Source organism: Kryptolebias marmoratus, linkage group LG1 (assembly GCF_001649575.2).
Source record: "Kryptolebias marmoratus isolate JLee-2015 linkage group LG1, ASM164957v2, whole genome shotgun sequence".
NCBI classification, from domain to species: domain Eukaryota; kingdom Metazoa; phylum Chordata; class Actinopteri; order Cyprinodontiformes; family Rivulidae; genus Kryptolebias; species Kryptolebias marmoratus.
The window spans coordinates 34,916,256-34,938,054 of NC_051430.1; the positions used below are offsets into that span (position 1 = coordinate 34,916,256).

Consider the following 21,799-nt stretch of genomic DNA (forward strand, 5'->3'; position numbering starts at 1 on the left):
CCCACAAAGAAGAGACTAGACCGCAGAAACGGTGGCGAATCACTTTAGAAACAATAAATATGGGTTAAAGTTGCAAAAAGTTGCGATTTTGCGGGGTTTGCTTGATTTTGCGTTAATAGTTGCGATCGCAACATCGCAAAATCCTGGAGGGTCTGACTGTTGCAACCTCGAGGCACGAAATGCTCAAAGCATCTTTTGGGTTTTCGATCGATGTTTTACATTTCTGGACATTTAGCTCCAAAGAGCAGATAAAAATCGGATCTTTACGACGTCACCACTCAGTTCTTTCCTACTTCCTCCACTCACCCAGCTCTTTTTCTTCTTCTTCTTGTCCTCGGCGTCCTTGCTCAAGCTGCCCATGCTGGAGTGACTGGCAGCGCTGTTGATGCTGGACATGCTCTCTGACGAGTGCTGCCGTCTAATCCGGAGGTCTGGGGAGAAAAACAGACCTGCTGATCCGATGTCGATGTCGGGGTTCTGTAACGCTCGACTGAGCCCGGTTTGTGTAAGCCTCAACGCTCCAAGGCGCTCGTACATCTGACCGAGTTAGGGTTCTTCCAGAATTTGACTTAGACGGCAGAAACACTTCTTTAAGTATTTAAGAGGACAGTGCACGTGGAGTTAACTCAAGATGGCTGCCATAGCCAACTGACTTTAGAAAACAGAAAAAAATGGCCATAACTCAACCAGTTTTAAAGATACCAAACTAAAATTTGGTGTCATCTCCAACTTCTACTCTAAGACACTGTTTGATTGTACTTTAAGAATGTTGGTTCAGTTCAGGATAAAGAAAAGATCCAATCTGAAAAACATTTATTCATAGGGACCCTGCTGGTTTCCGTACCTTTGTGAAAGTGATCCGGGCCGTTCAGCGCCACCTGGATGGCCGTTTGGGCATCCGTGTTTTGGGTCTTCAGCATCTCTATCGTTTCTCTCAACTCGGCCAACTCCGACTCCTGGAACGAGGAAACAAAAAAGGAGAACAGGAGGATAAACGAGCTCATCGCAGAGTTCGGACTTTCCAGGAAACATGTCCTTTTTATAACTGATGAGCAGACCGGAGTCGATACAGAACAAATCCTTCAACTTGGCATTGGTGTGACTTTCAGTGGAAGAAAAATAAAGAACAGGGGGAAATGAGTTCTATTTTAGATCCGTTTCCTCTTTGTTGAACTGACTGGATAAGATAGAGCGAGTCTCCAAACCCCACTGAGAGCTGCAGATACGGTTCCAGCTTTAATTAAAAGTTGGAACGGCCTTGTTTGACAAAGGCCTCCTTTAACTTATAGAGGATTAAAAAGCTGCCAGGTCTACGTGAGCGAACAGAGGAGCGCAGTCATAATTTGTGATAGGGAGTCATCTTTAAAGATATTGTGTGATCGAGTTGTTTGGAAGCCCCCAGAGAGGAGAAAAGGCTGAGTTTTATAAGAGAAAACACTCGTTTCAGAAGTGTTTTTGAGGCCTGGCGTTCATAGAATACGTGGGTTCTTCTGCTTCCCTGTTGGAGAGGAAGTCTGCGATTTAATCAGCTCATACAACTTTGGATGAAGTTACGGATCAGAACATTGATGGAAAACCTTTTCAGCACCAGAATATGAAACCAGAGACACTATTTTAGAATCCCACAGCTTGCCAGTTTTCATAATTTCTCCTGTTTGTAATGCAGTTTTCTGCAGTCGTACCTTTTGTTCCGCTGTCATGGTGAGGCTCTGCAGGCGGCAGGTCATGTTGCTGAGGCTCTTCTCGAAGGCTGCCACCAGGTGAGCCTGAAGACACACGGAAACACAGGAAGTGAGTCATAAATCCTCGCTGTCCAGAACATGGACAGAGAAGCGAGACGGTTTGAGAGCGCATGGAAAGAAGCCGACATGAAACAGAGGAGGAACTTTCCAGAACAACCAATGCCGTTTTGGATCTAATCTCTGATGTGGAGCTGGCTGTCAGAGACCTTAATGACCCTCCAGGATTAACGCAAAACCCCGCAAACTTTGCCCAAATCACCGCAACTTTCCTGCAACTTTAACCCAATATTTATTGTTTCTAAAGTGATTCGACACCGTTTCTGTGGTCTAGTCTCTTCTTTGTGGGTTTGTGTAGCGTGGAATACAAAATAACCCCAAATAACTCAGGAAGAAGACACGTGACGTCACTTCCTGTTAACATCAGAATGCCGGGAGCGTGCAGGAGCAGCGACCGAAGCCAAAATGTGTGCTAATGCTTCACATTTGCCCACAAAGATTTCAGCAAACCAGTTTCCTCCCCAGCTGCAGCTGTTTTGCACGTCCTGCAGTGTAATCATGGAACATAAACGCATCGACAAACACTTTGTGTCTGCAAAACATGTGAGGAGAGCTGCAGACCAGGGACAATCCAGAAATGCTCATGAATGTTAGTTTAGAAGCTATCAAAGTTCTCAAATAAAGCACCTTTTGAGAATGTCAATGTTTGTTGGCAATTATCTTACAAAACTAGGAAGGATTTTTGGTTTAGATATTAAAAGTTATGGTTGTTTATTGATTTTAGTAAAAACAAAATGGCAACTTTTAGGAAAATGCCCCGCGAAATCAGGCATCTTAGCCGCAACAATCACAAAAAACACCCGCAAAATCCTGGAGGGATTGCCTAATGACCCTCAGGAGTGAGGGGAGGGAGAGTGGTTTCCATGTGAGCTGAGCTCCCAAAAACAAACAAAAACAAAAGAAACCCTCAGCCTGGAACTCTGAACTCGTTAGTTTGAGTTTGAAGACACGGTTCTATGATAGGCTGTAGTTTCTTGTCAAAAACCTGTTCTCCTTTATCCAGCCGAGTGAATAAATGTAATCTTCATTGCAGTATGTCCACTATAATGGAAAAATAAGTATCTTTGATGATTCCTGTCAAAAGGAGGCTAAGGGGACTGTGCGTAAAGATGAGGCCAAAAATCCACAGATTTTTTTGAATTAGCTTGAAGATTTCACCATGTGTGGAGGTGGAGCGCAGCCACACGGGACAACACCTTTTCACGCTCGTCACGACTTCACTACAGCTTTTCTGCAGGAGTTACAGATCAGTCCTGCCTCTACTGCATGAAACATACGTTTAAGAAGGAATGCTTGGTAAAACATGCACTGATCTGTTTGTGAGACCCTGAGACACCTGCCAGGCCTGGTGTATCACAGGGAGGTGGGCAGCGTGCCCGGACCCATCAGAGAATCTCTGCTGCATGCATCGACATATATCTGTAATAATTAATCTACTGCATGGTGATAGAAGCGTAGATGCCAAACTGCCCAAACAAAATAAGAAGCCTGCGTGGGTCTGTGAGTCCAGATCTAAACACACATGCAGAGCTGCACCCGGTGCTGCCACTTCCACTCAGTGTCTCCGGCTGAATCAGCGAAGGTCTCGACCTTTAGAAATGCCAACTCTTCGAAGCCATCCCGTAAACTCTGGCTGAGCTCCGACTCCTCACCCCCGCAGCCCACCTGCTCGCCCTGAAGTAGGCGCCGTTCGGACCTGAACGGGCCTCCCCTGCCTGTTTTTCCTGGCACTTATTAGGATCTTGAGGTCTGGGGTAGAGATTGATGGCAGAGAAGTGGATAAGAAGACCTTTTTTTCAAAGCTGCCTAAAATCTCCAGTGTTCCACTGTTGTACGGCACTACTTTGCCTGGCAGAGGGGCACGTGATCAGACACATGGTCACGGGGGAAAAGAGTGGCGAGTTGGTCACGTGTCTGTCCGCCAGGGAAAGTAGTGCCGTACAACAGCGGAACGAACGATGAATGACTGACTTTTCTTCTTCCCCCATCAGATACGGTTACCCCTGAGTCTCCGTCTCCAAAAAACGCTCGTGCTCGTTCAGGGGTCGTAACCGCCGCGCTCAAATTTGATCAAACAAATAATTCTAATTTCCAGCGTATCAGTGCGAGAGCAAACATGTTTTTCATTCGGGCCGTTTTCTGTGCGTAAACGCCATGTAAGCAGAAATAATGAGAGTTATCAATGCAGGAACGCAGAAAACATCACCTCAATCACTGCTCTGTTTCTCTGAAGCTTTCTGACTTCTCCTACATCTTATTTTAGCCACCCCAACAGATACCCATTAGAATAAATGGGTAAAAATAGGAAACAAATGTGATAAACTTCAGCTGGAAACAAAGTGGCTCCAAAACTGAGAATCCGACATTATGAAAATACCATATTTCTCTTTTTATTGTGACAGTAGGCGACTCCTGTTTCCACATCACTGCTTGTGGGTGTAAAAGATAATATATATACCAGTCTTATGTAAATGACGACTTTGCACCTGGCTGATAACGTGGCTCCAAGGAAAGTGTGATTCATCCGTTCATTAAGTCTTTACTTGTTTCTGTTTCCAACACAAAACATCAAAATTGGACTAATGGATCACGAGATAATTAGTGTTCACTTCATCTGTTAGACACTGCTTGACAAAAAAGTCAAGCACTCAGAGGTAATGGTCAGAATTTGATTCATTTGGGTCACCCAAGATGGACCCCACCAAGGGAGGAGCATCCCAGAACCCCAAGTCATCCCGCATCATGTCTCCACGACATGCATCAGCAGAGATGCAGTCCTGCAAAGAGGACGATGAAGCCACTCAAACACCTGAAAAAGGGGTCCATGTTCGTTCACGGATCTTGGTTGGGTATTACCCCGGATGAGCCTCATATGCAAAGATGGCAGCCCAGAGGGGAGAGGACCGATCCTGCCAGTGTTGTGGAGACACGCTGGTGTTATTCCTGGCATCGTGGCGTGAGAAGCCACTTCAGGTGGCAGCACAGTTCTGCTGACATGGACCACTTTATTAGAAGTGATATGCAAACGAGTTGCACGGCGAAGTTTAAGCGTCTCGTCTCCGTAGGTGGACAGCATGTGAGAGCTGCCCAGGCTGAGATTTATACACTGGGAGGAAAAGACCAGCTTACACCAGCAACAGCCACCATGGTGTCATGTAGCTACAGCGTCAAACTGTCTTTTCTTTCAAATCCCACCAGAGTAGGAGCACATACAGGATTCTGTTGTGTTCTCACATGGCTTGGCGAGGCCTGACGATGTCACGTTGTGTCCCGTTCCATTAAGTCTAACAAATGTCTCCATGAAAACATCATTTAGCTCAACTACCTCTGCTTTATTCTACTATAGTCCCACATATTCAATACGTTCACTTTAACAAGGGTGCAAAGTCCACGCTAGTGCTGGGCGATATAACGATACATCGTGGGGACAATAGAAAAGTGTCTATCGTGAAATATTTTCTTCTATCGTTTCTATCATAAATGTATCAATGATTCATGTAAATATTTCATAACGTAGGCTACGATGAATGTATTAGTGTTGTCACTTTGCATACATTCTGTTTATATAAGAAGAAAAAATAACTATTTTGCGAAGAACCTTCGTTTTGCGACATGACGCTGCTTTACGGCGTTTAACTCACGAGCGCTGAAAGATGGAGATGGATGGTGGATCAAACACAGGAAACAGCTCCGCAGGCAGCCGAAGAAGAACTTTTACTAAAACGAAGGGGTACGTCTGGGATTCGGTTGCATTTTGGATTCAAGAAATTCGACACAGAGCAGAAAACGGGCATTTGCGAGCTCTGCTACGAGACTATTTCCTCATCTGACGCAACAAACCTCTTCTGTCATTTAAAGAAGAAGAAAACACGACAGTCCAAAAAGTGCGAGGTCGAGCTCGTCGTAAAAGAGCTGGAGTTACGAAAAGAAAAACTCTAGCCAGCCAAAGATAACGGTAAAGATAAAACTGAGTTTATTTCGATAATTCAGTTTAAATGTCTGTATAAATTAAAAAAAAACGTGAAGGCTACTGTAGCTTTACCTCATCTGTTGTCATTTGAGAAAGTTCAGGTAAACTTTGGAATAAATTTTGAAAAAAGGAATCAATGAGATTATTTTCCAGAGAATAACTGAAAACGTACTTCATTATGGTATACCGTTATCGTGATATATGTTTTTTTCCATATCACGCAGCACTAGTACACGCTAAAGTTGTGTAACTGTACATGAAATGAAAGATGAGATCTAGAACTGACAATCCTGAGCTTTTTGTAATCGCTCATCTCTAATTTAAAAAGGTAGCAGAAGTTGAGAATACAGCTGCTTGCAACCGGTACTTCCCAGCTACGTACCAGGTACATGCTCAGTGAATACTGCAAGTGCCAAATATGTACTTGATACTTACCGGGTACCAGTAAGTACCAGGCAAGGTATGCACCCATGAGTACCAGGTACAGATACTCAATAAATACCTGGTACATATAGAGTAACAAGTCACTTCATAATACAGCCTGATCCCTGCAGGTACCTGATACTTACCTGGTACTCAGGTACATCATAAATAAGTAAAGACTATTGTATTGTTATTGGATTTATGAAATAGTTGATATTCTGAAAATGAAGGACATGCAAAAGGAGCTTGTTATGTCGTGCATGAGGTATAAAACACAGGTTTCAGTTTTTTTTGTGACAACACTGTCAGTTGTTACTAATTGATGCAGAGATGCAAAGCAAACGTCGACACCAAGAGGATTGAAAGTTGTTCTGTTGCTGCTACCAGCTATTGTGCAAAGTTGTATCTCCTTTTTTTTTATAGATCGTTTGTCTGTGATTCCGTCTTCAGTTTCAGCTTAGCACAACTCTCTGATCGAAGCGTCCCATCGAAGCAGAGAGCCCGTCTGCTCCCACAGCTGATCAGGCACTTGGATCGGATGGAGGAGGGCACATTCAGACAGTGGAGCCGGCTGAGGGGCTTGGAGGTCTCTGAATGTACCTCCGTGCATTCATCCTCATCTCCTGCTCTCTCTTTATTTGACTTTCTTTGCTTGGATGGATTTCCGACTCACTTCTGTTCTCGCTAAACCCAACCAGCACAAATTCTAAATACTCGCACGGCGGCTTCAAGCACAAAGAAAAGGAATTGGAGGCAAAGCTTTCAATTCCTTCCCGAGTGGAGACAGGTTGCGCTCCCTGACAGCAGGTTATCATGCAAATGGGCCTTTTCAAGAAAACAAACTCACATTGGCAGCCAGCTGAGACGTGAGGGTCGCCACCTTCTCCTGAGAGGCATCCAGCTCCCGACGAAGCTTTCTGATTTGCTGGCGAGGAAGGAAGAGAACAGTAACTTCAAACAAACTGTGCAGTTACAGGGTCAATTCTGCAAAAAGACAACGGATTAAAGTGCGAAAACAAAGTGTGGGGGGATTACCGTAGAGTTTTGGACTGTTTGGCCCTTGATTGAAAAGAAAAAGAGTCAAAATTAACACTATGTTGCATGCTTCCATCAAACGGCATGAAGGCACGGAGGTCCACCAGAGGTGGTTGGAGGAGAGTTTTTCAGCCCTGGCTCAATAGTATTTGCAAACACCTGAGATGGTTTCTGATGTAGTCTGCAAACCTGACATAAAGTGCTATTAAAATAGGCTTTAACCCTATTTGATTGTTGCACACTAATTTACAGATATGCTCTACAAATTTCACTTCCTTGATGGTCTTTACATAAAAAAATATCATTACGTAAGACTAAACAACTGCCTTTTTTTCCTTCAAATGCTGCATTTGCTTCGTCTCTAAAGCTAAAGGGATTTGAGGCATTATTAGCGCGTATTTTATTAAAGATTAAATCAAATGTTTAACGTGAGTTTACATGAAAAAGCGCCCATCTGGCAGGGTATTTGCTGTTACTGTTTGACCCAAACTTGACCTTAAAACACAGACTAGAAGCACAGGGACACACAAATAAAGACATTAAATTCAGATAATAAACCTGAAAATCCAACATAACTTCAGGACAAACCGAACAGCTAAAAACTGAGGCGAGCGTTACGTGTGTGGAGTTTATGTTTTGAACGGATATAAAAAGCAAAACGTGTCTGTTATTTATGAACAGAGCGAAATTACTGCATGATTATGAAAAGCAATGCAACATAGAGTTAAACTGGTTTGTTGCCAAACTGTGTTGTTAAGAATAAATGTCCCTGTGTGCGCTGAGATTCACTACGGAAGCTGTGCAACGCAAACACATGCAGAAATAAAAGAAACATTCAAACAGAAGAAGCCAGTCGACATATAAAAGAGTAGAACGTGCCTGTGACACAAAATCAGATTCAACAAGTGAAGCTAAGCTAAGCTAATTAAGCTAAAATTAGCAAAGCTAAGCTAAGTTCCGCTAAAATAGGCTAAGCAGAGGGGCTAACGGTGTGTTCCTTTTCATGTTTCAAGTAAGAAAAAAACCAACTGTAGCACCCCTCGAAGTCGAAACGGACGGAAAGTTTGAGATTTCGAATCAACCTCGACCTCAAAATCCAATCTGGCTGACTTGCAGCTGATTATGATCAACTACTGTTAAAGGAAGAAGTTGCCACAGTGTTTAAATCCACAGTTACTGAATTGTATTGATAATGGTGGTTAATTATGTTGGGTTTTAAGCCAATCTTGGATCTCAGTTTCAACTTTCGAGGGAAACTGAACACAGTCTCTATCATGAGGAGCTACATGGTCTCAAAGATTTCCACTTGTGTTTCTAAATGAACAGCAGAAGAGCGACATGCAGCGCTGCTCATACTTACCTCTGAGTGCGCTTTCTCCTCCGTCTGTAAGGAAGAACCAGACTTCGTTCAGAGACATTTGGTTTCTGGGTTCGAGGAGTCTCAGCGTTTAATTTACACAAATACATTGGAGTCAACAGCTTGGGAAGCAATTTATACGAAAAACTACCACAGAACAGATTACATAGTTCAATCAGAAGTAAAACTTTGGTCACAAAGACCTTTGCATCTTTCAGATAGTTTTCAGACTTAAAGTGAAAATGAACTGGTTCTAATTCCTCGTTAAATTTGAAGACAGAAGAACAGCAAACACCAATATTTAGGTCTTCTTGACTGAAGTTACTCTGTTTAAAAGTATTATTTTGCCTTTAATAAAACAGACAAAAGAGATAAATAAAGAGAGAGAATTAATAGATTAAATTTTTGCTTTACCAATTCTAAAAGTCAAAGATCATGAGCAAAACTTCAACTTTTTCACTACGATTGAAACAATCAAGCCGTTTTTCCCCTCTCGCAGGGTACTGTTTGCCATCAAACTGAGCATTTTCTTACATGTCTTTTATGTAAAATACCTGAACATATTTTAGATTTACCACTGTGCTGCCACGCTGCGTGACTTACCGCCGAGTACAACGATGATGTGCTGGAGACCAGAGACAAAGAAGAGCCATGGACTGTGAGACAAACACAGAAGGGAAGCAATGAGATTATCTGGATGTAAAATCCTGGCATAGTGCAGTCATCGTCAGCCGTATGGAAACCTTGGTTGACCGAAGCGTGTCTTACCTTCGTCGGTGCTGTCTCTGAAGGACCCGGAGCGGCTGATGGCCCGTGGCCGATCCTCCAGGGAGGTCGCGCTGCCGCCCAGTGGGTGACCGTCTCCGTACAGGTCGAAGGAGTCCTGGGCGGGGATGCTGTTGGAGCGGCTCATGCTGGTGCCGCCCGGTGGCAGGTTATACTGACTGATATTAGTTGGGCTCACTGCAGAGGAAAAAGACAGGAAGTGACGTCACGTGTCTTCTTCCTGAGTTATTTGGGCTTATTTTGTATTCCACGCTACACAAACCCACAAAGAAGAGACTAGACCGCAGAAACGGTGGCGAATCACTTTAGAAACAATAAATATTGGGTTAAAGTTGCGATTTCGTGGGGTTTGCTTGATTTTGCGTTAATAGTTGCGATTGCAACATCAAGAAATCCTGGAGGGTCTGATTGGTTGTTTTTATATATTCTTTTGAAGTCTAATGACTTCTGTACACTTTGTCTTATTTAAAATGTTCAGCCTAGTCAGGACATTATGGATACAGCAGGTGGTATTTCTAACTCCTCCATTTCTTTAAACTAATTAACATTATTTCCATTTTTTGCTTAGACAATGGACAAATTAAGATACTTTAACACATGAGACACAGGACACCGGGTTATGCCAGTGTGTACAAACATTAGTTCAGTGTTTTAGACTAACACAGGTTGGAGTAGTGGTATTTTCCGGCGGCGTTACAGGAAGCTCCTGGTGGCGAGAGCGGGGATTGGCTGCCGGTGTCCTGAAGGCCTCCTGTCGAATGGGATCTCAGCCACTCCTTCCCTTCTTCATGGGATGTTTGCCGAGAGGACGGCGGGTACCTGAAGCCACAAACAGGCCGATTTTTTTTAAATCTCAGGCAGCAAAGATCTGTGGTTATTAGGTTTTGACATGCGAGCAGATGGTAAATAAACATGCAATAACATGCAAGGCTCAACAAGGTTTGCATGGTTAATTTCATGCCTTTAGGAGATGAGTTGACTCTTTACTCATTTGATTAATAAAACAAAGAAGTTCCTTAAACTTGTGTCAGCTACTGAAACACACACACACAGACAGAACCACAGACCCATTCATCTCTCTCCTCCCCAGCTCTGCAGAAAGCCTTCTTATCACACACGACAATTGGCCATATTTAATCCTCCGAGGATGATAATTGAGTTTCCACTAGTCCCTTTTCAGCAGCATCCCGCTGCCAGCGCCTGCATTACTACGCTTGTCACATCTGACCCGGCTCTCATCAGCCGCCCGTGCCTCCTATTCTATCCGCCCGGCAAATGGGTGTCAGGGAACGATTTCAGTGTTTCTGAAAAGAACCGGGCTGCAGCATCCACGATGCTCCACTCAGTCTACTTAGCGCCAACAAAATGCCCATATATACAAGACCTACCAGCTTATTTACATGATAGGATTAAAGATGGAAGCTCTTAAGAGGAGCTGTTCTTGCAGGGAGGTGACCAGACCTGAGCAACACAGTCGACAGGAACACCGGGTAGCAGACTTGAAGAAACTATGCAAATCAAAGGCTGAAGGGTTAGAACCAGCATGTTCACTTGCAACTTTAATGATTGCATTGCACATTTCTGTCTTTTTCTTCCAGGCAAGTATAAAATATCTGTTTTATTGACTGTACCATGACGGTCTACGTGTTGGTCTTGGCACGGTCTTTCAGGTGCATATTAGGAATGAAGTGGGCCCCTTCATTGATAGGCTGTGGAGGGGTTTGAGCTTGCACAAAACATCCGTAGCAAGGTTCTGGTGGGTCATCATTGTGGTGGCAGCATATCAGGCTCCTTGGTGGTGCAAAGTGGGAGCGGTGGCTATATGAAGGACATGGTGCCCATATAGACTTGGTCAAGAATTTGAAGCAGGACTGGCTGATGTGTGGAAAAAAAGACCTTCTGAGACATCCTCATTAGGTGTAACAAAGTTGTCATGTGCAGCACATATTAGGTCATTTCAGCCTCGTGTACACACAGAAACAGCACTTTAGGAGCCTGGAAATAGTACTTTTCAGTATTTTTGACGAAATCCTTGAACGCAACCGTTGCGTTCTTGTGTGAACGGCCTAAATGCAACCTTTGGAATATGATGATGTCATAGACCCACCTTACGTCTAACCTATGACCCCAATAATGATGTTTGACTTTATGTTGCAGATGCCAATTGCTCAACCACAGCAAAACCATCCAATACAGTAAAACTTTAGAGAGACAGCAATCACATGTGGACAGGACCTTAAGTTAAACATATTCTGCTGCTTGATAGTGTCTCAGCTCTGGGGTTTTCTTTTGCAATAAAAATAAAAACAACAAGTTGGGTCTTTCCTGTTGTTGTGGCAGCAATAAATGAATTTCCAGGCACTGTTAGATGAAATCACTCAAGCAGGTTTATTTATATAATGTGCACAGAATATAGAGAGCAGTTCTGAACAGGGAAGCTCCGAATCAAAGCTCTNCTCCCAGATGCATCTGGTTTTATGATTGTATGAATATTGACTAATGGGGTTTGAATAAATGTGTTAAACTTTAAGGTAACGTCTCCTTAAGGTCTTTCCCAATAACCAACTCGGGGAGGTAAAGGTAGTTTATCTCAACACTGTGATGCCAGGAAATGTGGGATTTTAAAAATAATTGTGACTGATGATACTGTGTGGACTTCAACTCATGTAATCACGGCTCCTTTTTGTCAGTCTTCTGAAAAAATGTTAGAAAATAAAATTCACCTGAAATTAAAGAAAGATATCCACAAAAATGACATCTAACATAAAGATTTGATTATTTTATTATACCCATTTCAAACATATGTTTTGTTTTTTGTCAGGATTTTTTTCATAGCCTTGTGTGTATTTTATTGGCTTTTGATTTATTTATTTTATTTATGTAAAATTGATTAATACAACATTCTTTATGCTTTACAGTTTCAGAAAGAAGAGAATCATTCCTCTCTGTAGTGTCATTCATTTTTGTTTTCTTTCTGTAATTTTGTACTTTATTTGAAGAAGTACAACCTACTGTAAATTATATAAAAAATAAATGTACCAGTACATTACATTCTTGAGACAACTGTATAAAATTTTGAGCACACTGGCAAAAGTGACAAAATACAGCTGCAGATGGAGGATGAAGGACAGCAGTTCGACTGAGCAGACTCACCATGTTCTTCTCTGACACAGAGCAGAAGGTTCTGAGTAGGACCTGGACCACAGCCACATGGTTGTAGCGAGCTGCAACATGCAGACATGTGTCACCCACCTGGAGGAAAACAAACAAGGATTTTAAAATGAATTCTAAAATATACTGGCAACCAGTGTAAAGAAGCTAAAACAGGGGAAATATGGTCAAATTTTCGTGTACCTGTTAAAAGTCGTGCAGCAGCATTTTGAACCCTCTGAAGCTGGGAAATGCATGAATCACTGACACCTATATAAAGTGCATTACAGTAATCCAGCCGTGTGGTCACAAATGCATGGATTGCTGTTTCAAAGTGCTGTCTAGAAAGCATAGGTTTTACTTTGGCTAGCTGCCTTAAATGAAAAAAGCTGGATTTTACAACTGCTCTAATGTGAGCTTCCAGCTTAAGACCAGCATCCATCTTAACTCCTAAATTTGTAATAACTGGCTTAACATATTGAGCCAGGGAACAAGCATCGGACAGAGTGTCTTCACTGGAACTGCCAAAAAACACTACCTCTGTCTTATCTTCATTAAGTTTCAAGAAATTTAGGGCCATCCAGGCCTTCAAATCTTCCAGACATAAGAACAGAGACCGAAAAGAGGTGGAGTCTGCTTTCCTTAATGGTACATAAATCTGTGTGTCATCCGCATAACAATGAAAAGCAATCCCATATTTCCTAAAAATAGAGCCAAGAGGAAGGAGGTACAACAAGAAGAGAAGAGGGCCTAGAACTGAGCCCTGTGGGACACCACATGACAGTGGAACAGAGGAGGACCTATGGCCATCAAGACAGACACAGAAAGTACGCTTGGCCAAATAAGATTTAAACCAGTCTAGGGCTATATGACCAATGCCCACCCACTGTTCCAAACGGGAAAATAAAATTCTGTGATCAACTGTGTCAAAAGCAGCTGATAAATCCAACAACACCAAGACAACACAGTCACCAGAATCAGTTGCTAAAAATATATCATTAAAAACTTTTAAAAGAGCTGACTCTGTACTATGAAATGATTTAAAGCCGGACTGAAAAACCTCTAAAATATTATGTTCAATGAGATAGGCCATTAGCTGATTATAGACTACCTTCTCAAGAATTTTTGAAACGAAAGGCAGTTTAGAGATAGGTCTATAATTCGCCAGGACAGCAGGATCCAAGGTTGGTTTCTTAATTAGAGGCTGGACAACTGCATGTTTCAAATTTTCAGGAACAACACCTGAGGACAGGCTACTATTTACAAGAGCAAGGACAGAGAGACCTATAGTAAGAAAAACATCATTGAATAATCGAGGTGGAATAGCATCATCCGGAGAACCAGTTGGCCTTAAGTGACTAACCACCTCCTGCAAAGATTGCAAGGTCACACATTCAAAGCTGAGGAAAACAGTAGAGCAAGGCACAAAAACTGAAGGGTCATGAACAGAGGGTATGATCTGGGCCCTAATAGAAGTGACTTTCTCAGCAAAAAAGTGTAAAAAGCTTTCACATACAGCAGGTGAAGTCTCCACAAAACCACCATGTTGGGCATTTAGAACAGAGTCAATAGTTTTAAATAAAACAGAAGGATTGTGACTGTTTGATACAATTAGATCCGACAGGTGCCTTCTTTTGGCGTCTTTTACAATCCTTTGATAACAGCACCAGCATTCCTTCAATATTTGGAGCGACACCTGCAATTTATCCTTTTTCCATTTGCGTTCAGCTTTGCGACAGTTCCTCCTGGCAGCCCGAGTGTCATCATTTAACCAGGGTTCATGCTTGGATTTTGAAAGTCTAATTTTTAATGGTGCCACCGAATCTAGAGCTGCTTTGCTGGTAGAATAAAACCAGTTGCTGAGATCCTCGGTTTTATTTCCCACAGTCTCTGGGATGGTACAGTTCTGATTAAAAACAAAGGAAAACTGACCAGCAGTAGAAGGGTTAAGAACACGACAGAACCGAGCTGCAGCGCGCGGTTTAACTTTAGTACAGGAGAACTTTATCTCAAATAAAACAGGCATGTGATCTGAAAATAATGGGTCACCAATCACTAAGTTAAAAACCGGTAGACCATAAGATAAAACCAGATCAAGAGTGTGTCCATGCTCATGTGTAGCACCAGTCACAGACTGCACAAGATTAAAAGAATCAATAACATTAAGAAACGACTGAACCATAGGTGAAGTAGGACAACAGACATGAATGTTAAAATCACCAACAATTAAAACTCGGTCATACCTTGGCATGATATCAGCCAAGAAATCAGAAAAATCATTTATAAAATTTTTGTTGTACTTTGGTGGCCGATAGATTACCGCACACAGCACAGTGTGGGAGCTGCCAAGTTCAAATAGGCTAAGCTCAAAGCTACTCAGCGGGGCTGGAGGCAACTGTTTACAAGTAAAACAACTTTTAAAAACAGTCACTGTTCCTCCTCCTCGACCCGACATCCTTGGAGAATTAAAGTAGCAGCAATTCTGCGGTAAAAGTTCATTAAAAATGCTGGACTCACCCAAACCACTTGTCCATGATTCCGTTATAAATAAGAAGTCTAGGCCTTGAGAGGAAAAGAAATCCTTAATGACGAAGGTTTTGTTTGCCAGCGACCTAGCATTTATCAGACCGATCCTGGCAGAGATCAGCGGATCTACACCATCAGCTGCCGTCCAAGATTCCCGGCAAAGAGGTCGCAGGTTGCGAAGATTCACCCTGCGTCTACAGGGCCTAGGAGTACAGGGCCGACGGGGCTGGAACACTCCATCTTGGCCACCACCAACAGGTACCAGACAGGCATCCACGGGATCCAATACGCGTAATGGTAAGGAAAGGTGAGGCACCAGCCCACGCATCTTGAATGAGGCCACAAAACAATGCCCCAAAGCAGCCTTTAATCGTACTAGCCGACCGCTGCGCTTGCCACGGCTGGGGGCTCGCTTCCGTCGGAAAGGTAGAGACCAGAAGCGACACAGGTAAGCTGGAATACCCAACAGCAGGGGCGAGGTTTTATCTCTAGTATAATTCCTCGATAACACATTTCCAGTCGAGGCTCCAATGTCCAGCAATCGTTGGCAATCATACACAATCATAGCGTTCACACTTGTAATAGAGTTAAAAGCGGACAGTAAACAAAACAGGCAAAACAGGAGGAGCGTCAGACGGCAAGCCTCAAACACTGGCGCCATCTTGAAAACAAACAGGAATAACACAGGTTGCACCCGCAGGTCATTAGAGCGTGGCGAGGTCGTTGTCCAGAGTTAAGGTGCAAAAGTCAAAATGTCGTTGGTGCATTTGGGTGATTTGCAGGAGCTAAGTAAGAACGTATCCAACATAAATAATTAATTTCATGCATTTTGAATTTTGCATGAGATGACAAAATGTTAGAATATAAACGTAGAGGGCAAAAAACATGCAGATTGACGGAAAACACTTGAGCCTGATCATTCGACAGCATTAATACTTCAATTTTAAATGTATATTAATTAATCGATTACTTCTTGTCAAGTATCTGAACTGAGATATATTAAATGTTCTTATTTCCATGTTAATATTGGTTTGTTTTACAGCAACTTCAGGGGGTACCTGGTTGGTAATCTCTGCTATGGATTGTACGATGAACAAAATGGAAACTAGGCTTGACATTCGAGTGATTGCTTTCATGCAGATGTGCAACTCATGACCGGAGTGAGCAAACAAAGACAAACAGGCAAAACTGGGATTGTTTTTCTGGTTTTTTGTTTTTTTTGCAAACGGGTTGTACCTCAGTCCCTTTTTGGGAAGCGTGTTTCTGTCGAGGGGCATGCTGTTAAAACAGAGGATGAGGCGATTAGATGGACACAGAAAACACCTGCTGCACAAAGAAAAACTCTTCACGCTTCACAAAGTTGACTTTTTACACAGAGACACACAAAATGGAATTCTCAGTACATCTAAGAAAAAAAAAAGAAAAACACAAGAAAGTATTTAAGTTGATTGTTTCATTTTTGAGACGTACGGTCGAAACTCGGAGGCTAAATGAACGTGAGCCTAAGTTCTGTGATGTCCTGCATGCACAGTGTGTAGACGAAACAATGGACACATCAGTACGTATGTGTTTGAAATGATCTGAACTCCTTTTATTGGATTTTGCAGAACCAGAATGATGTGTATGTTTCTTATTATCACTGTCCAATTTTCCTCTGTCTGTACAGATTTAATTAAGGTAGGAAGGATGAAGTTTTTGTCTCAGTTGTCAAATGAAACAATGAATACGATGTTTCCCAATCGTATTCCCTCTTACTCACCCCTCGGACAGGGTGGACTTGACACTGCCGGTTCGTGTGACCTTGGGCCCATGGTGGGCCGGCGGCATATCAATGGACTCAGAGCTGGTGTGCAGACTGGTCATACTCTGGCAGCTCAGTGTGTCCTTGCTCCCCGCCGATGAGCCACAGGCCGGCCAGGGGCGAGCGCTGGAGGGCAGGGAGAGGCCAGAGGCCGGGCTGGAAGCCAGGGAGTCAGTGCACAGGTCTGGGGTTTTACCGTACAGCGGGCTGCTGCCCCCGCTCAGGCCGCCAGCGCTGCCCAGGCTCCCCGTGCCAGAGGAGGGGGAGTCCAGGCTGGCTTGCCTTGCCAGCGTGCCGTGGGGGCTGCCCAGCATTGACGGGCACTTGCCAGAGTCGGGCGTGCCCGGAGAGCTGGCCTTGCTGCTAGCTTTGGTGCCAAACAATCTGAGGGGGTAGAGAGGTGGGTGCAGTCATTTAGTGACGAGCATCAGCAAGCTCCACACTGGAAAACCTTTTAAATATCAGGCTGAGAAAAACAAGAATACAGTTTTACTTCTACTCACTTCCTTGACTGGTCCTAATCATTGGGATAATCCCAACAAGTCCAGAGTATATCCCAATAAATGGTTTAATTTTGCAACATAAATTAGCATCCGTGATGCATCTCAAACAATCATTTTGGCCACTTTGAATTGTAGTTCTGACTTGTTGTAGGGAGCTCTTTGAACATCCTCACGTTGCAGAAACTAACGGATTGATGGGCTAACGACTAGTCCGAGCCCGGCTAAGCCTGAAGTGGCCAAGTTGCTAAAAACAGCTTCAGTTTCAGACGTTCCATTGCAGTTAGTGTAAATGTTATTTCACAGACCGTTACACCGCCCTCAACCCCGCCTTATACAGTTATTTCATTAGAAATATTACAAAACTCCTGATGGGAGTGCTGCAGCTAGCTTCTGCAAATAATAATAATAATAATAGATTTTCATGTAAATAATGGCTTGTTTACAGAACAGCACTTGCACAAACCGCAATAAAAATTCCCAGAATAAAGCTGCAATCCGCTTGGGTCCCGGCTGCGTTCCAACTAGCTGTTACCTCGTCCGTCCTGTTGAATTAAAACTATTTCTACAAAGTGAGGTCAGTCAAAGAGCGATCTACAACATGTAAAATGTTAATTCTTCATAACTTTTCCAACTGGCTTGAGAACCCTAACAGAAATAAACATAAACCAAGCTAATGCTAACTTCCAACATTATTGGAACACAGATGATATATGTCGTTAGGCACACCCTGCAGCACCGTTTGCCTTCGAACAGCCTGCTCGTCACAGCAAGAGGTACAAAAAAAAAAGCCTAAACATCTGAAATTGTCACATATTTGTTCTGATTGACACTGCTGAGCAGGAATTAGTTGATATAATCAAGCTGTCATCATCTGCAGTGGTTTATCGCCTACGTTTGAGGGAGTTCTGTATAATGACACCCCCTCTTAGCAAGCATACTTCTGCGGTCCTTTTTTCTCTAAGATTTATTGGGTGTTTCATTCTGTGCATCCAAACAAACTGACAGTGAAGAACATTTCTCTACCAGTTACAGAAACCTGGGAGAAGTGGGCGGAGCCTGCATCCGGGCCCCACATTAAACCCTAAAAGCGACACACTGAAAAAATGAAGAAACTGCATGCTTGTGGTGCGGTAAAAGCCATTGAGAAGTGGAATAAAAAAAGAAATAAAAGTGGAGAAATTCACACAGAAACCCATGAAATGAGCGACGAAGACGAAAGGAGCGCAGGAAGTTCGTGTTCTGCGACTGACCTGCGAAACGTAGGAGAGGCGATGTCTGGGTATTTGGAGCCCGGCTGCCTGAGGCCTGATTGGCCGGCTGAACTGGAGGTGGGGCTGGACTTTGGGGAGGTGGATAATCCCACTGCCGGGTCTTGATCCGACCCCCCGACTTTCTCCTTATCCGTCTGGTTGACGGTGACGGGACTGGAGCGTTCGGAGCCCACTTTCCCCTCCCGCCGTTTGGCGCCTGCTTGCGTCGCCGCCGACTTGCCGCTGACGTTCGAGTCGATGCTGCTGGAGCTGGAGCGGTGGCCGCTGCGCCCGGCCGCCGCCCCGCTGGAGGACTTGGCCGGCCTGGGGAGGGAGCGGTACTGCAGGGTCACCTTGGAGCCGCTGCAGCTCAGCAGAACGCCGTCATCCTGAGGCTGCGAGCCGTCCAGGCTGGTCTTCCGCACGCCGCTCATGCTCGTGCCTTTACCCAGCGCAGCTGAAGACTTGGGCGCCTTGCCCAGGGTGGCTGAGCCGCCGGCGAGCGTCGCACCGCTGGAGGTGATTAAAGCGCCGGAGGGACCGGGGATCTTCTTGTATCCAAAGGAGCCAGTGGTGGGTGGGCGAACGATGCCTGAGGGGGGCTTCTTGCCTTCATCCCCGCTGCTTCTGCCAGCATCTGAGGGTGAGCGCTGGATGCCAGCTGAACTCTTGGAAGGTACTTTTCCCTTTTCTGAGGCCTTGGCGTCGTCAGTTTTGCCTGTCAAATTGCGTCAACACTCATTAACACAAACATTTTCAACCAAAATTAATATTTACAACGATATCTCCCTGTTTAAAGAGCCAGTCAGTGCTGCAGCTCTTACCAGGGGTTTTGAGTGCGGCGGTGCTCCCCTTGGTCCTGGGCGGGGTTATCCCCACCTGGGCGCTCATGCCCCTCCTCCACGAGCCCGTCTGGGACATCTGGGCCAACGCAGCCGCTTTCTGACCGGTGTCCTCATACTGGCCCTGAGCCTGGGAGGAAGAGGAGGACGAGGAGGGCTTCCAGCGGGAGGGGCTGCTGTTTGGATCCATGCTCACATCCAGCTCTTCCTCCACCTTCTTCAGGTCCTCGGCTCCGACCCAGCTGCTGCTCACTTCCTGTTCAGCATGCTTGGACCTGCTTCCTTTCTGGGACTGTGGAGGATGATTAAAGAACACATCTGCAAAATCTTTGATGTAGCACGCTAAAATTAACGGAACAGTTCAGCCATTTGGAGTCGGGTTTAAATCAGGGGTCTCCAGTCCTGGTCCTCAGGGCCTCCATCCTGCATGTTTTCCTTGTTTCTCTGCTCCAACACACCTGATTCAGAGGTTAAATCACCTCTTCATGTTCTGCAGAAGCCTGTTAATCACCCATTGATTCAGATCAGGTGTGTTGGAGCAGAGGAACAGGTAAAACCTGCAAGATGGAGGCCCTGAGGACCAGGACTGGAGACCCCTATAAATAATTAATATACTGTATTACCTGTTGTAGAAAGCCTTTTTGGGACAAACTGCATAGCAGTTCATGCAAATACCACTACTTAAACCTTTATATCATCATCACTTTTGAACTGCATGGTTATTTAAATAAAAATTGATGGTTATTTACAAGTAGCAGCAGCGACATGTAGCACACCTGGAGCATCCAGGCCGAAATACTGATAAATGACAGTGGTGTAAAGCTTTAAATGATAGATTTTCTATGAATTGGAGCTCTAGGAATGGGTTTAAAGCAGTGGTGTCCAATCCTGGTCCTGCAGGGCCACTATTCTGCATTTTTTAGATGTTTCTCTGCTCCTCAGCAGGTCTTCAAGCTCTGCAGAAGCCTGTTAATCACTCAGTCACTCAAATCAGGTGAAACACCTAAAACATGCAGGACAGTGGCCCTCCAGGACCAGGATTGGACACCACTGGTTTAAAGGGTCCATACTGATGAGATAATAACGGCTAGCTTGAATGGACCCATGTTTTTAAGATTTTGCAATCTTAAAATGGCTTTGACCTTAAATGTTTTACAGCGGCTTTATGTATATGCGATTGTTTATGAAGGTTTATGAAATATCATTCAAGGTAACAGGTCTGAAAGTTTGGAAATCTGAGCTTTTTGTAGGACGGCTGCAATCCACTTTGGCTGGATTAAGACTAGCCGGTAGCTCATCAAACCTGCTGGATTTCAAACTGACGTTGTTGAAAGAGTCATTTAAAACAGGCGAGGCGCCTCAATATGGTTCAAGATAAACCTGTCCAAAAGGCAGAAAATCCTCCTAAAAGTAATGAATTTGGTTGGAACACTGATTTAGATGAGCTCGTCAGGATGGTACTTTTTAAAAATCATTATTCAAACAATGATGCCACTAAGCAACGTGACCGCCTGCACGAGGAGCAGGGCGTGTGTGCGAAGCTGCAGCTATCTTTGGAATCTGCGACGGACCCATCTCCACTTTTGGGATGCGTACAAACACACCCACATGCATACACACACACACACACACAGAGCAGCGATAACCAGCCTACCTTGACAGATGGCGAGTCTCCCTAGCAACACAAGAGTCTCTAAAGAGGCCGGTCTGTTGAGCATTTCATGAGGAGCCAAGGATACTTGGCAGAATCAAGCCAAGGCCCCAGAGGAGAGCCGATTACTGCTCTTACAGTTTGTTCCCTTAGATTTCAGAGCTCAGGCACCGGCTACTCTTCGTTTCATGCTAAACCAACAACAAAAAGAGAAGCTTTGGGCAGTTTATTTTGACGAGTTGGATGTCGACAATGAGCGGTCTTACCTGTGCCCCCTTGGCTTTGCGCGACGAGCTCGCAGCGGAGTATGCCGGCGTGTTTAGGTCGTCGGTACTGATGTTGTCCAACGTGTCGCTAAAGCCGCTGCTGACCGAGCTGCTGTCGTCCCAGCTGCAGGAGAAAACAACTTTTACCGACTTGAACAGCACCAGTAGTCGTCTGAAAACATGTCATTTCTTATGGCTTTTTAAGATGTTAAAGATATTGGCGCAGAATTTCATTTTTTATTTATTTATGTTTTTTATTTTACTTATTCTGGAAAGAATCTGTAATATTCTAACCCTCCAGGATTTTGCAATGTTGCGATCGCAACTATAACTGCAACTTTCCCGCAACTTTAACCCAATATTTATTGTTTCTGAAGTGATTCGCCATCGTTTCTGCGGTCTAGTCTCTTCTTTGTGGGTTTGTGTAGCGTGGAATACAA

At 44.1% G+C, this 21,799-nt stretch overlaps 1 protein-coding gene across 18 annotated transcripts in view; it reads right to left on the reverse strand.

Annotated features, from left to right (window-relative positions):
* nav3 (neuron navigator 3) overlaps positions 1-21,799 on the reverse strand; it is a 316,388-nt gene that overhangs the window by 22,895 nt on the left and 271,694 nt on the right. For 11 of the 18 annotated variants that reach the window (XM_025009451.2, XM_025009452.2, XM_017431558.3 and 8 more), the window contains 14 exons: positions 21,360-21,483; positions 19,425-19,734; positions 18,601-19,318; positions 16,806-17,231; positions 16,283-16,324; positions 10,032-10,189; positions 9,353-9,547; positions 9,188-9,240; positions 8,588-8,611; positions 7,228-7,251; positions 7,040-7,117; positions 1,683-1,766; positions 845-956; positions 307-431 (listed from right to left, as the gene is read on the reverse strand). In XM_025009451.2, the coding sequence (XP_024865219.1) occupies positions 307-431; positions 845-956; positions 1,683-1,766; positions 7,040-7,117; positions 7,228-7,251; positions 8,588-8,611; positions 9,188-9,240; positions 9,353-9,547; positions 10,032-10,189; positions 16,283-16,324; positions 16,806-17,231; positions 18,601-19,318; positions 19,425-19,734; positions 21,360-21,483 (2,473 nt within the window). The remainder of the gene's footprint in view (positions 1-306; positions 432-844; positions 957-1,682; positions 1,767-7,039; positions 7,118-7,227; positions 7,252-8,587; positions 8,612-9,187; positions 9,241-9,352; positions 9,548-10,031; positions 10,190-16,282; positions 16,325-16,805; positions 17,232-18,600; positions 19,319-19,424; positions 19,735-21,359; positions 21,484-21,799) is intronic. The other 7 variants (XM_037977317.1, XM_037977314.1, XM_037977283.1 and 4 more) reach the window with 3 other exon arrangements.